Genomic DNA, 17063 nt, shown 5'->3' with positions numbered 1-17063 from the left:
TTTCTATTCAGTTCCCAAATCTACAAAATAAATAAAATGCAGCTAAAATGGATTGCTAATCAGCAAATACTGTGCAATAATCATCACGTACTGTAGACCACAATGCAGTTAATCATAGTGCTACTGAATGAAGCACTGGCAGCTCCACTTCAGCTAAAAAAGTAGTTACCTTTCAGTTCTATCCAACTGAGAGTTGATAAGAATCATCCTTACCTGGCTGCTGTAAGGATTAATTAGAAGCAAGCTGCTTTTAGAGAACAACATGAAACAACTGTTGTAATGCATGTCTGTGTGGTATGTTAATTGCATTACTTAAGCGGGTCACTTCAAATTCATTTTACATCAAACACAATGGACTATGCTTCTCAGATACATTATTGTGTTATTCTTAAAATGATGACATTCTTATACATGTTGCATTAAGTGCAAAGCGACAGAATTGGGCAAGTTGTACATAGCTTCAGCTGGATAGGAGTCCAGTTATTTAGAAGACAAGGTTGGTTGCTCATTTCCGACAGAATTGCACAGTCATGATTCTGAATACAAAGAAAGATTACCAGGTGATGAATGGACAAAGGGTTTACAAGTTAACAGCACTGTGCACTGAAATCCATTTGTTTTCAAGAGAAACTGTTAAAGGACAATTCAAGGAGCAATATTCAAACAAATATGCACACACACAGTCTTCAAAATAAGCAAAGAATGAATATCTGCATAGAATATAATAGGTAGGATCCTGCACATCCATTCCAGAAGCAGATGTGAATTTTCATCCAGTGGGAGGAACCTTCCATGAGGTAAGAGTATTTTGCATTGGGGAAAGTTCCTCCTACCCACAGAAAAGTACATCTGCTAGGGGAACATACCTGCAGGATCCAGCCTAATATTTCTGGTGACCTACTACTATCTTATGTTACATTTAGATATACCTTGCTGTATGCAGGCCTGCGCAACAGCAAAAAGTTCAGGTGATCTTTCTTCTAACAACTGCTGATGGATGTTCACACATCGCAGAGTCCACCAAGGCAGTGTCTAAAAATAAGGAAGAGAGAATTAAATCCACTTGTTTTCTAATAATCATTTCCACTTAATCACAATGCATTCACGTAGCAATGAGACCTCCTTATCATAAAGGTAAAGAATCTTTGATTACTCTTAAATCCTTTTGCCTCTTGTTCAGAGCAAGTCACAGAACAAAAGGACTACTTCAGTTGTATGAACAAAGATAGGCATGGACCAAGATGACATCCCTAGGAGATAATAAAGGGCCCCCTTCCATAGAAACAGGCTACTGAGCTCCAAAATACAGCCAATTTGGTCTCCAACAACTTTCCAAGTAACAAAATTAACTATGTATTTCTGTTATCACCAGTGGAAAATCAGCACTAATAATAATCCAGTTTCCACATAATAGAACAGGGATAGATAGAGGTAGCATTGTTGCCCAGTAAGAACAGGTAATGTTTGTTGCTTGTTTTTAAAGAGGACATATGTACTCATATTCTCCTCCTGCTCCTCCGGAAAGAAGTTTAATAGTGTTTTTTTTTTTTTTTAAGGACAGAAGCTACATTCAGCAACAATTCAAAAGGTCAATACTGCACAAATTTTCCCACACAGAAAACCAACATAAGGATGCTAATCTACCCTCAGGCTCTGCTTCATCTGGTCTCCTAAACAGATAAATCACCACAAACAAATACTATCATATATATCCTAACTATGAATATTCTGACTGGGGATTGGTTTCCTTAGCATCATGACTCCTGATGGCTAAGAGCCCCAATCTCTTGGGCCAGTTTGGTGTAGTGGTTAAGTGCGCAGACTCTAATCTGGGAGAACCAGGTTTGATTCCCCACTCCTCCACTTGCAGCTGCTGGATGACCTTGGGCAAGCCATAGTTCTGTCAGAGCTGTTTTCTTAAGGACAGTTCTCTCAGAGCTCTCTCAGCCCCATCTACCTCACAGGGTGTTTGTTGTGGGGAGGGGAGGGGAAGGGAAAGGAGTTTGTAAGCTGCTCTGAGACTCCAATCTCTTCTCTTCACCTTCTTCGTCGTCTTCAAATCTAGCCTTATACACATTTCTGCTTTGGTCTACAGTCATCCTTCTTAGTACAGTTACACGAAATTGTCACTGTGGCAATTCCTTGCTCCTCAAAATGAAAGTGTAGCTAAAGATGATCACTCATGGGTCTTTGCAGAACAAGACCCATATAATAGTCTTTCATACAAAGACACCATGTATACTCTCTGGAATTCTTAAAATTCCTAATCCAGTCATAAGAGCTGCATTCACAAGATGGAAAATATTGGGCAATAACTTGGCATCCAATATTCTCCGTTTCACACTTTCATCTAACTACCTATTAAGATAAAGGTAACAATTTTCAATGTTTAGAAAGCATGGTTTTCCCCTCATTTAAAGATTTCTATATTTGTGGTCAATCATTGGAGAGCAAATTTCTTCTAAATGTTAAGAAACTGAATCATTCATTCAAAGTTTATCTTTTGAGAGGCTGCAGCAGACAGTGCTGCTTCAAGCTTCTTGCAACTTAACTGATCTGAAAAGTTCTACAAAACTTATAAACTTAAATGATTAGAGATGGTCATCCATCACTATTTTTTAAAAAAGATCCCTCCAGAAAAGTGATGTAACAAACTTTTGCCTAGTCTCTAATCTGCCCGTTCTGGACAAGATGACTAAAACAGCAGGGGTGGACCAAAACCAGGCCATATTGGATAACTCATGTGCTAAGGACCCTTTTCAGTCTGGCTTCAGGACAAGCTATGGGACAGAGATAGCTTGTATCTTTAGTTGATGATCTCTGTCTGAATGTAGACAAAGGCCAAGCCTCTTAATTGTTCATACTGGATTTACCTGCTGCTTTCATAACAGTTACCACATTATCTTGTTGAAATGTTTGGAAACAGACTTCCAGTTTGTGGATCAGTGATGGCGGTCATTCTCCCCGGACCTCGGGGGAGCGACTCCCTAAAATTCCCCTACAGATTGCCTATACAACTTGGAGCTCTGTAACTTTTTAACAGATATTCTAAAACGTCTCTTTCTAACGTACTATTTATAGAAATGAGCACATTAGACAATTATATATACACAAGTGGGAGCCCGCAACAAAACGTCGCGTAATGTGTTGTAGTTTAAGTTGTGATTGCTTTTTAAACTGCAGTGTAGGAGCTGTAATAACTAAATGTGATGAGACCCACTCAATACTGTACACAGAATGTATGCAAAGCATTAATCTTTTTATTTTGTTTCCTTGTTGGTTTTGTGTGTTTGTGTATGTGTTAATTCTAAGTGTCACATTTCTTTTTCATTTCTGTATTCTTCTGTTTCTTGTAATTTTTGTTATTGTTGCTTTTAATTAAAGTATTTCTTTGAATACCACATTAATGTTATTTCTTCATTTCTAAGATATCCTTGGATTGGAGTGCTGCAAACTTGGATTTTTACATTTTCAAAGCATTTTACTCTAGACATAAAAGGTAAAGGTTCCCTTGCTCGAAAGCCAGTCGAATCCGACTCTAGGGTTGCAGTGCTCATCTCCGTTTCAAAGCCGAAGAGCCAGCGCTGTCCGAAGACGTTTCCGTGGTCATGTGGCCGGCATGACTAAACACCAAGGCGCATGGAACGCTGTTACCTTCCCACCGAAGTGGTCCCTATTTATCTACTTGCAATTTCTTGCTTTCGAACTGCTACGTTGGCAGGAGCTGGAACTAGAGACAGGAGCTCACCCTGTCTTGCGGCACCCGGGTCTTGAACCGCTGAACTACTGACCTTCCACAACCTGCAGTTCAGCGTCTTAACCACTTGAGCCACCGCAGCTCTAGACATAGCAACATATAATTGTCCATGGATGAAGACTGGTTCCTTTAAGCAGATGCCTACATTTTGCAATGTTTGGCCTTGGCATTTATTAGTCGTAATTGCAAAGGCTAGTTTTATTGGAAATTGTTGTCTTTGTAGCACGAAAGGAAATGTTGTATTTGTTAGTATTAAATTGATTCTTGGTAGTATAAGAGTTTGTCCAGCTGCTTCACCTGTTACTATTTTGACATACATGCTATTTTTAAATATATTCAATATTTGTAGACGGGTGCCATTCATCAATCCATGTTTTGGCTTTAAGTTTCTCAGCGAAATTTCTATTGCTTCTGTTTTCAGTGTTAGTTTGTATGGAGATAATCCTCTACTATCCAATGAGTTTAAAAATTCTGTGGGGTATTTCATTATTTCACCAACTTCTTCTGACTTTACTTCATCTACACTATAGTAAGTTTTACTTTCTCCATCCATTTTAGAAATTATAGTGGCATTAATATAATCACAGTGCTCATTTTTGGAGCTAGGATTACAGACAGTGAATGATGAAGAATGGATTGTGCTGTGAAAGTAATTCCATAGACTACTGTTATTATGTCAGTTGTTAAGCACTGTTGTAGTCTTATTGCACAATTTGATATGGTTGTTTGCACTAGTTCCATTTCCCACTTGTAAGCCATATTGCACAAAGGTGTTATCTGATTGTGCTCTCATACTTGATTTTAAATTATTTTGAAAAGTGACCAAAGCAAGCTTGTCTTTTGTATTGTTGTCTGGCTTGATGAGCATGGTACAACTGGTAAAATTGGTCTGCAATCATTACCTAATAAAATTACTTTTACTCCAAAGGGTATGTTGGTTTGCATGAGGTCTTTTAGTAATCTGTGTATTATCATAAGAGCATTTGCTGATGTCATAGAAGCCTCATCCTATAGACTTAATGTTTCCTGAATATCTTTGGCTTCTTTAATGTTAGTAGATAGAGCTGATACAGAATTTTCTGTTAGAACTAGTGGTAATATAAACTATGTACTGTTCATCCTCCTTTAAGTAACATGGCTGCTATCCCTGTCCAAGCTACAGCAATGCATTTTTTCCCTTGCCCTAATAAGATACGTGTCAAGGTTTGATATATAAATGTTTTTCCACACCCTTCCACAAAAAGTATATTTTGGGTGTTTGTACTGTACATTGTGTTGCCTTTAGTATTTCTTCAATTATTATTGGTTGTTCTAATGTGGCTTGTGCTTTCATTGTTGTTTCTGACCAAAAAAAAGGCAGAGGTTCTTTCAATTATTCTGAATGGTGCCCTCTTAAGGGAGAAGGCAGCTCTGTGACAGCCTTCTGTGAAGGGAAGGGAGTGACCGTTGGAGCCCACTTTTTCTTTATTGAACACTGGAAAGAGAGCCATCTAGCCTTGCTCAGTTCCTTTGTGCATAGTCAGCCAGTTGACTGAAGCTGGCTTCAAAGAGGACTTTGCCTGGGAATTACATCACTCTGTTCGTGAGGTGAGATTTCAAAGATTGCCTGACTGAGTACTGCAAGTCTTGAGGTGGTACAGGTATCCTGTACTACTCTCCTTCTGAGTGTCCTTGCCAAAGCAGCTGTTTAAATGGCCACTGGTTTATCAATGGATTGGCCTGAGGCACCTTTGCTTGTTCAGTCTCTCATCTTGTCATGGAGAATTGTGTGACTGCAGGGCTCCAGTGAATGAATCCACATTCACCCACAGCACCATAGCTGTCTTTGGCAGTTTATTTGTCTCTCAGAGTTGCTAAGAAACATTTTAAAAGGTGGTGTGTACACACTGACACAGCTTGGAAGAAATCCCGCCTCCTCTCCACCTCCCAAGATAATGGTTTTAAAAATATCAGAACTCCCCAAGACAAGGACCCTTTGGAGGACATTTTATGGACAGCAAGATCAAAGGCAAGCACAATCTAGAAGAAGCCAAGAAACGTGGAGAAGCAAAATTTGGTATGAACCTAGGAACAAGTCAATGAGGCATGAAGAAAAACCTGAAAAAGATGCACCAAAAGGCAAGAAAGGAACAGGACGACAAGCAAAACACTCATACTCAGTTTGCAACTGGTGCCCCAGGAGAAGCAGAAAAGGAGACTTTCAGCTGAATAGGGTCCTTCTCCTGCAGCTCCTGTGCAACTAAGTCTTTGCCTTGCCTTCCTGCTCTCTTCTGACCAGCTTCTTGACTACAGCTCAGCACCTTTAGTTACTTTATTCCGGGACTCCACACTTTTCCCACTACAGCAATATGGCTCCTAGCTTCTCAGGTTAGATGCTGTTGATCTATGAATCACAAAAGTCTGGAATCCACTCAGTTCCTCAGAACCACTCATGTTCTGGCTATTATGTGATACCATGACAACCATCTAAAGTGTCAAAAGATGCAGATTTTTTAAAAAAACTGTAACAAAAAACTTCATTGAGGAAATGGAAGAAACAGAGTGAATATGAATCAACTTAAATCTGGAAATCAGAATTAAGTTCTCTGTGTTTTTGTCTTACCTGAACAGCTTCAAGCTTATGTCTTGAATTTACAAGCACTGCTCTAGCTAGCATCAGCAAGACAGCATGGGAGGTCAGACTATAGACTGATTCACCATCTAGAACCAGCATGCTCAGAATAGCTGCAGACAGTACACCGGCCTGGAAGGGGAAAGCATGAGACTCACTTTAGGCAAAGACAGAACAAAGCAGGCTGAACTTTATTCCAATCTTCTTTATTCTGTTGTTAAAAATGCATACTACCCAGATGTCATGCAAGAAGAGTCTACTAGTTACATAAAACCATCAGGGACTTTTTTGTAGTTGCACCACAATTATGGAATATCCACATCTTCTGTGTTTTCTACTGGATGTCAAATAAGCTCTGTCCTGTTCACCTAGACCTCTGGACTGTAACGGTGTTTATATTATTTTCCTTTTTCCCATTACTGCATGGCAATCTGACTGCTTTTAGCCAGATTTTAAACTGCTCTTGGATGAGCTTCTTCTGCCAAGCTTTCCACTGGCACAAGGGTGAGGTGAGGACCATTTCACAAAATTGCTCCTCACTACAGCCCCCCACCCACCTAGTGGCTTAATGTCCTTATAATGAATCAGACCATTCATCCACCAAGGTAAGTAATGTCTACTTAAGACTGGCAGCAGCTCTTTATGATGTCAGGTGCAGGGCTTTCACATCATCTACTATTTAATCCATGTGACTGGAGACACCAGGGACTGCACCTGGGACCTTCTGCATGCCAAGCAGTTCTCCAATAGCTAAGGTGGCAAACTTCTTTCTTAAAGAGAATAGGCTGTTCTTAAAGAGAACAAGTTGTATATACAGCCTCTGTGGGTTGGAACCAAAGTTAAAACAACACGAACAAAATGCTTGCAAAAATATGAGTAGGATGACAACAGAGTGGAAGTTCATAAAAATGTTTATGTGAAGAGATCCAGTGGAATAGGCTTAAGCTGGAAGTTTTGCTTTCAACCTTGCTGAGTGTCAAAAAAGCATCTCTCTACAGCACTAAGTTGTCTTGGCTTCATAATCTGGTAATCACAACAAGTTCTCCCAAAAGAAATCCAGGAGCTGACGCCTGTGAGAGTGCTGAGAATTCTCCATTAGGGAGCCCCACTACAGTTTCCCAATGAGAGGAAATGTCTATTAAACTTTTGTGAGTCTGTAGTATAGATAGTTCAGAGCACACTGCTGAAATTAACGCTTATGTCCTTTTCCCAAAAAGTTTTACAAACCCTGACTCATCCCATGCACATGGGATAAAAAGCCTACCAGATAATGCACTAACATTAATATAATATAAAAGTACTTCATTTTAGCTGGACTGTAACTGGTATTAATAAAATCATACATAGGTCCTTTAGAAAGGCAGTACAGCTTAGCAGGTATCATACTGTAACAAATTCAGAGGATTATGCACTGACTCCTTTGCCAGAGCATCAATCACTCCTCTCTAGTGATAGAGACAGCACAGCTCAAATACTAATGAACCAAAAACAGCACGTGTGCAATTTGGGTTGCGGAGGAGAAGGTACCTTGGTATATTGTTGTAGTAATTCAGAGGGCAGGAAGTCCTGGGGCTGCAATTCAACAGGAGGGCCAGTCCAGTTGCTCTGAACAAACAACTGCAAACTCCCCACACCAAGCAGAAACACCACACTTTGCCTGCAAAATAAAATAACGCTATTGTACAGGTAGAAAGTATTAGTACACAAAAATATATAAGACCTTTTAAAATACTTGCTGCTTCTGTTAAGCGTTTTCCACGTGGCAGACAGAAAACTCAACAAATTAAATGTGTACAGCTCTGTACACGCAAATAAATATTTATTATTTTTTTATTTCATTCCATTTATATCCCGTCCTCCCCACACGCAGGCTCAGGGTGGCTGAAAAGAGTTTCCCTCTTTTTCATTGCTTTTCACTACAAAACTACAAAGGGTGGGGAAATATGGGAGACTAAACTATACATAAAATATAAAGCTAAAGCAAGGATCATGTTACATATAAGTATCATTTAAGTCTTCCCACCTTTAAAGGTATTACATGAAAAGAATGTTATTGTATATAGTTATTTCCAAAATAAATGAATTAAATCACAATTAGCCAAACTAGGTGCATCCTGGTTCCATTATCTAAAAGACTTTCAGCTTTAAGCTAAACATCATGTTCTTTATCGCTTGTATTTATCATATTTCAGTTTTACTTTGAGGATTTTAGGAGCTGCTACTGCTTTTTCAGAATCAGAGTCTTCCAAGGGACTGCCAGAAGTACTTCCACTGCTTTCCAACTCATGTTCACTCTTTTCATCTGTTTGGTTGTTATCCTCTGCTTAACTTAACAAATACTTCACCAGGCAGTTTATTTTTCTTGATGTATTCTGGATAGGTTCGATAAACCAAATCGATGTCTCTTTGAATAATTTCTGCTTTAAGGTCTGTCACTGGTGCCAATGCTTCGCTCAAAATCCCTTTTAAGTTCTCTCCCTTCTGTTCTGGGATACCCTGGAACCTCAGGACATAAAGTGATTTCTCCATTTGTAGCTGTAGCAGCTGATCCTTGTCAGAGATCCGCTCTTTTTCCATGACATCCAGTTTCTGATTTATCACAATTGCCTTAGCATCAACTTGTTTAACTGCCTTTTCAGTTTCTTCTGGTTTTGTGACAGTGTATTTCAACTGATTTTGGAGAGCATCAAATTTACTGTTGAGATTAGTCATCTGGTCCAGTGGGGGGCACAGCGCTGTAGCCAACATGTTTGGAAAGTCAGTAGCTGCTTCCGGTTTAGAGGTTGAGGTGGCTGAGTTGGCAGTTCCTGTGGAAAGTTTATTCTTCCTCTCCGCCATTTTCCCTCCTCACTGTGACATTATTTACAAAAGAGAAGGTTCGTTCAATCATTCTGAAAGACTGTCTATTTTATTCTCTTTCGCTTACTCTGCACTGTATTCAGCTAGATTAGAGCTTTTCCAGTCCAAACAGCCTTTCTGTCCCTCGCTTTCACTCAGAAATCAGTGTTTTTCCAGGGTAGGGATGTCAACTCCCCCCCCCCCGAGTTCACATGGGGCTTTGGTGCCATTTTCCGCTTAAACTCACAGTTCTTTCCGACGTTAATTTCAAGAGGTGGGTAGAGCAGACACGCTTTAGATCCTTCGCTCGCTCGTCCAGTGTGCGCCTCTAATACTCCCATACTGGGCTCACGGTGGCAGGACCTATCGGGACAAAGGGGAGCCTCAATTCCTCAGCTGTCACCTTGGAAGAGGCACCCCTCGCACTCCAGGCTGTGAACCCGCTACAAGGCCTCTCAGGGGCCCAAAGTTATTCGGGACCCCTCCCATCCACCATGATAACAGGCCGCTCACATCAGAGCACGATGGAGCATGTCCATCCAGCAAGTCGCCAAAACCGGAAGTTCAAGCATCCTGTTTTCTTTTCTGTGTTTTTCTTTTGACATCTTTCCCCCTTTTTCTGCTTTTTTTGTCTGGGCTTTCCCAGGAAACTTTTAAACAAATACTCCTACCTCAAGAACATGATATTGACGTTCTCAGCAGTTACAAAAATATTAGCAACAATTTATTTATTTACTTATTATTTCAATTTACACCACACCCTTTCCGCGAATGGGCTCATGGCAGCTCACAACAATAAATATAAAATAATCTAAAATAATACAATAAAACCACTTTAAAATATTTAAGATTGACAGTGCAATGCATTTAATTCCAGTTTCTACAGACAGGAAAATAAGTGGGCCAACGCTGAGCCGTGATGGTCTTATGTAGTAGGAGTAGGGAGGCCAGCTTAAATTTTAAAAATGTTAACTGAATAGTAGCTTTCCTCTTCACCACTGCAAGTGGCTGCAGCACAGATTCTAAAGTAACCCCAAATTTGTGTATCTACGGTTTTGTCAGAAGACAAATACAGCAGTTCATTTGATCTTTATAATCTTCCTGCGTCCTTCTATTTGGTGGTAGTAAGGAGATACTAGTATGAAAAGGCATATAAGAAAATGAGAGGCATAAATGCGGCCTTTTGAATATTTCATAAGCAAATCCCACAGCAAACTTATGCAGTTATCCTAAAGCTGACGAATAAAATTGCTGTGAACACTGCAATTAGGTTATGGATTTGATCTTACTAGATACTTATCAGCTATGTCTGTTATCAAGTTCAAATCATTCTCACAGTTGTCATAGAAACATCAAACTATGAATTTTATGCAAAACATGGAGCCTAAAAAAGAACTCTTAGTGAAGGATCTTTTGAATACGTCAGAGATATTTTCACCTTCAAACAAATGTAACTAAAAGGTGTAGATTAAATCTCCTACTGCCAGCAATATGTTTTTGTCTCTAACTTTTCTCTGTAACATTTCTATCATCAGTTAAAACAACCAGTCCTTGCTTCATTCTTCAGCCTCTCGATGTGTACTGACTGCAATTGCTATCTGTGTTTGTACCACCACCACCCTCACTTACTCACGCAGAACTCTTCATCACAAGACCACGGAATAAGTTAAACTACTCCCACGTTTAAGGATTCCTTTACAAATAAAAATTATATTTACCTTTCCACACTATCAACATCTACAGAAGAAGAGTCCAGATAAGCTTGAATCTGTTTTTCTAAATAGCTGTCAAACTTCTCTTCTTTGGTTGCTGCAGGTACTGTGAAGATATTCTGAACTGCTTCACTTAACAAGATGGCTTCATAATTTCCTTCCAACAGCAACTGCAACAAGGACCCACTTTCTGAAATCAAGTAGAACATTGAAATTCTTAAGAACACCCCAAATAGCAGTTTTCACATCAAATAAGATCTCATACCAGAACAAAGGAATGTCATATAATTTCCAATAATACATATTTGTTACAGTATGTATTAAAATACCATTCATATGTGATTCTGCAGACATCCCAAAAAGAAGGTAGTTAGTTTTCAAATGTAATAAACATCATGTCATTCCATTTGCTGTTAACACTCAAAACAGTCTTAAGAATTATTTCAGTGTACTGGATTGTTTTGAAGTTGCAGTTTCAGTGGATACATCACTAAGCAACAAGGCTGCATTAGAATAATCTGAATAATCAGCTTCTCAGCCGTTCTTTCCCCAGAATTCTCAAATAAAGTAAAAGTTGCACTGTCTTAGAAGTGTAGCCTGATAGTCATTATCATCTCCATGTTAGGGGATATTATAACAAGCCTATACAGAAAATGATAGGTCAAGGTACTTCACCATGCAGTTGTTTATCTTGATACAATATAGTGCAACCATGAGCATGGTTGTGGCGGAAAGTGCCGTCAAATTGCAGCCAATTTATGGTAATCTTGTAGGGATTTCGAGGCAAGAGACATTCACAGGTGGTTTGCTATTGCCTGCCTCTGCATAGCAACCCCAGATGTCCTTGGTGGCCTCTCATCCAAATACTGTACAGCGCCAACCCTGCTTAACTTCTGAGATCTGATGAGATCAGGCTAGCCTGGGCCATCCAGTTGAGGGCACACCTGTGATCCGTAGGTACAAAAGATTTCACAGTTATGCATGTACCTAAAGCTCATTATTGTTTCTAGGGCAACAGCTTCAAAACAATATTAAAATTTAATCATAGCGGAAACAACAAGAATATCAGTCATGGGAGGGGGGTTACAAAGAGTCTCACAAACACCCTAAGGTGTAACAAACGACAACCACAGAGTCTCAGCACAGAACCCATCACTACAGAGGATGGAGGGAAATGTGCACATAGTAATCCTAAAACCTACTAGTTGATTTGCACCGCTCACCCACGGGATATATTAGTCCTGAGCAGAAAGAATGCAATGCTTTGAACGGGCAGACATGAGCTACCGCTCATTCTGTTTGGCCAACAACTCCGTCCATGCCTTGCCGACAGTCCAGCCACCAGCTCCAATACCGGACGCTTACCAGTGCCACCCGATCCGACCAACAGCTTCCTCGCAGCGCAACAAATTTTATATAAGAAAGCAACCCCGTAACCAGATCACACAAGAAATTTCGCCCAAGGGGCCAGCACATCTCTTCCCACCTCATCCATCCAAAAAACATAACGAGTAAGCTTCCTTGAGTTCCGCGAAGGGGGGGAAAGCGGCTAATAAATGTTTTCAATAAATAAATAAAACTTCGGCAAACAAACCAATAAACGTGTGCGTGCACGTAACTATTCCTGCTAAGAAGAAAGGAAGCGAGAGGTCCATTCAGCCCCATCTGGCTCCGCTCGCCTTACCTGCAGCCGAAGCCGCCTCGTTCTGTTTCCAGCGCGGTGACTCCGCTGCGCTGGGAAAGCCCCTCAGCAGGACCCGCTCCAGCGCTCTCATTTTCCCGGCGCGCCCCCTCAGATGCCCCCAGATGTAGCGGCACAAACGACGAAGCTGTTGTTGGCTCTACAGCCACTTCCTTCAATGCGTGACGAGACCTTCTGTCCTCTGCCCAGCCTAACCCATGTGCAACTGCCGGCCTCTGGGAGCCGCCATGACAGCCACACTAAGGAAGCTGGGAACATAGGAAGGAGATAACGCGTGCGTAGTTAACACCTAAGGCCTCAGTACTACTGGCGGAAGTCTTCTTCTTGCGCCGAGGGAGGAAAGAGGGCGCTCGGGTCTCACGTGCAAGAGGCCGCCGAGTCGTGTGCGGCTCTTAAGAACGCCCAAAACAGATCGCTTGGTATGCCGCGAGCCGTCACGTTCGCCGGCGTGATGCTGGGATGGGCGGGGCATTACTACTCTCTCTCGACGGACTGGTTCCAATCTGTAGCCTAGTTTATTCTAGGTAAAGGTAAAGGTGCCCTTGCTCGAAAGCCAGTCGAATCCGACTCTAGGGTTGCGGTGCTCATCTCCGTTTCAAAGCCGAAGAGCCAGCGCTGTCCGAAGACGTTTCCGTGGTCATGTGGCCGGCATGACTAAACACCAACGCGCACGGAACGCTGTTCCCTTCCCACCGAAGTGGTACCTATTTATCTACTTGCAATTTCTTGCTTTCGAACTGCTAGGTTGGCAGGAGCTGGAACTAGAGACGGGAGCTCACTCCATCATGCGGCACCCAGGTCTCGAACTACTGACCTTCCACAGCCTGCAGTTCAGCACTTGAGCCGCCGCAGCTCCAAGTTTATTCTACAGCGGTCCAATTTATTCTCAAAGTCACACTGACTTCCCAAGTTATTTTGGAGTCTGCACGTGTGTGTGGGTGCGTGCATGCGTGCAATCCACCTTTAAAATCCATTTCTAAGGCGGTTTCCCCCTCACTAAAATCTTCTGCATTTCTAACTGCTTGTAGCCTTGTTCTTATGAAGTGCTTTACTGACTGGTTCTGTGTGGCAGGCACCAACGGAAAGAGGACAGGGAGTGGTAGACGTGTGGGCTTGCCAGCTCTAGGCTGAGAAATACCTGGAGATTTGGGGGGTTGGAGCCTAGGAGGAAGGGGTTTGGGGAGGGGGGATCTCAGTGGGGTATAAGGCCATGAAGTCGGCCTTCCAAAGCAAACATTTTGTCCAGGTAAATTGATCTGGAGATCAATCGGAATACCAGATCTCCAGCCACCACCTGGAGGTTGGCAACTAAGTAGGTGATACTTTATGTGATGCCGTTGCCCTTCAGCGGAATATTGCCGTTTTACCACCACCCCCGGGTGCTTTGCAGAAGGCTTTATTACAGGCTGCAGCAATATACGTGTAATTTACTCATAAAAACTGTGGTGCCACTTGGGAATGAGACCCACTGGACTCAATCTTGCTTCTAAGTAAAATAAATCCCTGGTTGTATATACATATTGGCAGCCCAGCATTGTTGATGAACCAGAAAGGCTTTCCTCCATTATCATGCATCTATAATTTCCATACCAGCACCAAACCAGAATCGCATGGAAAGCAAGTGCTGGAAAATAGTAGAGATTGCAGTGGGATGGTGGACGGTTGTGCCTGGGCCCTAACTGTTCAGGGCCTAAAGGTAAGGTGTTGGATCCCCAAGCATCGAGAATAAATCCACGTTTTCAAGAAAAGCAAAATTTATTTCAAAGCGTTGAAGACATACTCAAACACGTTCTTTGTTAGAACTGGGGATACACAGGTAGGGCGAGCATAATAAAGGAAATTCAAACAGATACATATCCAATGAATAACATTCCCGCTGGCGGGCTAATGAAACGGTTGCGCGCCCAGTCCATGGGAACCAGGCAGAACATCAGACAAAACACAGGTGCAGTTCTCATGAGATAGCAATAGGCAAGCATTACAGCATCTTCTCCCCCACACATCCACCAGTAGTTATCTTATGCATTCCAGCACAGAAGCAGGATAGTAGAAACAAGCCGGGTGCAACAGGGTAAGGATATGTACACAGAGGTCACAGAAAACAGAATGGCAGCTTGCTGACATAAGGTAGGGTTACCATATTTTGAAAAGGAAAAAAAGAGGTCATATTTCCCAACTGACTACTTCAAACAAATGATCGCTATGACAAATCTCATTTTAAATGCCCCTGCTATTTAAACTGCGATAATTGCTACTAACTAGGAATATTCCTAACCTGCCAACCCCAAATGAGGACATTTTAATCTGTTTTTTTAAAAAAGAGCCCAAAAGAGAACAGACACACACACAAAAGAGGTAACCCTAGGTAAAGAGCACCTTGAATTGTGTCTGGAAAGGGCAATCTTGCAGAGCTTTCAGCAGTGGGGTGATATGATCTGTGTATCCAACCCCTGCCAGTAGCCTGACTGCTGCAATTGTAGAAAGGACGCATGCCTCTCACTGTAGGCCAGGGTCAAGACACACACCCCCAAGCATGAATCTGCTCCTCCAGTACAGTCTAGCCTGCCAATTAAGTTCTTCTGGGAGGTGATGCAGGTGACATTTGGCTTTGGGGATGTCCTTTATTGTCTTTAAGGTGCCAGGACTGTTTTCTCTTTTTGCGCAGGCTTTTAACTGTTTTATGACCTGCTTCTAGCCAGAGGTCTGTTTTATGGATCTCATTTTAGACTTTTTGTTTCTATGCTCCTGGTGAGCTCTTGGCTTATTTTAATATCAATAATTTACACCCGGGACCCCAGTGACCTAAACAACTAACATATGGTCTCTGACATTACATTCTCATACAAGGTGCCTGAGCAGGTGCAGGCTACACAGCTTAAGGTGGGCCATTTATCTGGACCCATTTCGATCTAGATTCAGACCTGAATTTGGGATGGAAATTACCCTGGTCGCCCCAGTGAATGATGGGGAGTGTGTTGCTGTTGATTCTGCTGAATCTCTTGGCAGCTTTCAATAACATCAGCTCTGGGAGAGGCTGTCTGGGGTGTTTTTTTTGGGGGGGGGGACACAATGTGCTTGGGTGGTTCTGCTCTTACTTGACTGGCTAATTCCAGAAGGTAGTGATGGGGGACTGCTACTTAGCCCTGTGGTTTTTATTCTATGGAGTCCCACAGTGTTTGAACTTGTCTCCCATGCTGTTTAACATGTACATGAAACCTCTGGGAGAGACCGTCAGGTGATTTGGAGTAAAGTGCCACCATATGAAACTGACACACAGCTCTAGATCTTGTTAGTATCTGAGTTGGATGGGTCTGGGAGTTTCTCAACAGACGTCTGGAGAAGGTCATGGGATGGATAAAGCTCAATCCAGACCAGACTGAGGTGTTACTGTTCAATGACAAAGCTGCTCGGGGACTGAGGAGGGGGTTGTTGGCCATATGGTAGTTATTTAGGTCACTGAAATCCAGGGAGAAGGAAGGGCCTCACAACTACTTCTGTCGAAGCTTTTGGAACTACAATAACAATGTTAACTTGGTGTGTGGTGGGAAATTTGGAGAAGGATTTAGAATAAAGCTGTGAGCATCATAATGCTATATATCTGGAATACTATGTACAGTCCTGGTTGCCTGCCTCTAAAAGCATATTATAGAGCTGGAACAGAGCAATCAAAATGAACCAGAAGTTGGGAGGGTTTGGGACATTTCAGTTTTTAAAAATAGTGAAGGGGGGTGATACGGAATTTTATATTTAAGTATGTTATAATAAAAGTGTGTGTGTGCAAAGAGCTGTCAACAGATTATAGCTTCCAAGAGCTGACAAGATCAGAAGTGACCTTTCCTCCAACAGCAAAAGTAGATAGGAATATTTTACTTTCTCCCACAGTGCTGAGACCACGCTAGTAAATGGATAACCACTAGATTCAGGACTGACAAAAGAAAGGATCCACTGGTTCAAGGAACTGTATGGAATTCACTGCCACAAAATGTGGTGGTAGCCTCATGGTTGGACAGCTTTAAAAAGGATTTAAGCAAATTAATGGAAGAGAGGTAGGATTGTCAACAGGCATTAGTCATGGTGACTAAGTGGTACCTTCATATTTTAAGGAAGTGTGCCTTTGAATACCAGTTGCTGGGGAGCAATAGCAATGGGATCTGTTGCCTTCTTGCCTGGCTTATGGGCTTCCCAAGGTCAGCCATGGGGGAAAACAGGATGCTACACTCTTCTTATATTTTTCCTAATAGTTTTGCTTTTGCTATCTTTACATGCATGAAGATGGTAAATAATCTCTTATGATCATAGAGAATGATGGGGCATGAGCACTACATATTAATCTTCAGTCTTTAGTTCCCCAAACCAACTATCGATTGACTCTTTAGCAGAGATCCTCCACACTTTTGGCCCAAGAGCAAATTCTTGGAGCATGACAATCCCATAAAAAGTGTT

The 17063-nt window shown here is 41.7% G+C and overlaps 1 protein-coding gene across 1 annotated transcript in view; it reads right to left on the bottom strand.

Moving 5' to 3' along the window:
* The window catches only part of TTC27 (tetratricopeptide repeat domain 27), a 138176-nt gene extending 125335 nt beyond the window's left edge, over positions 1–12841 (bottom strand). The window contains exons 1-5 of the mRNA XM_015428173.1: positions 12603–12841; positions 10925–11108; positions 7896–8025; positions 6360–6500; positions 930–1032 (exon numbers count right to left, since the gene is read on the bottom strand). Of these exons, the coding sequence (XP_015283659.1) occupies positions 930–1032; positions 6360–6500; positions 7896–8025; positions 10925–11108; positions 12603–12693 (649 nt within the window). The 5' untranslated portion in view covers positions 12694–12841. The remainder of the gene's footprint in view (positions 1–929; positions 1033–6359; positions 6501–7895; positions 8026–10924; positions 11109–12602) is intronic.
* Positions 12842–17063: the final 4222 nt, after the last annotated feature.

The sequence above is a fragment of the Gekko japonicus genome, unplaced genomic scaffold (assembly GCF_001447785.1).
Source record: "Gekko japonicus isolate JY-2015 unplaced genomic scaffold, Gekko_japonicus_V1.1 scaffold1694, whole genome shotgun sequence".
NCBI lineage: Eukaryota > Metazoa > Chordata > Lepidosauria > Squamata > Gekkonidae > Gekko > Gekko japonicus.
Note: the sequence above shows the minus strand (reverse complement) of the source record. Positions and strands in the feature narration are given on the sequence as shown.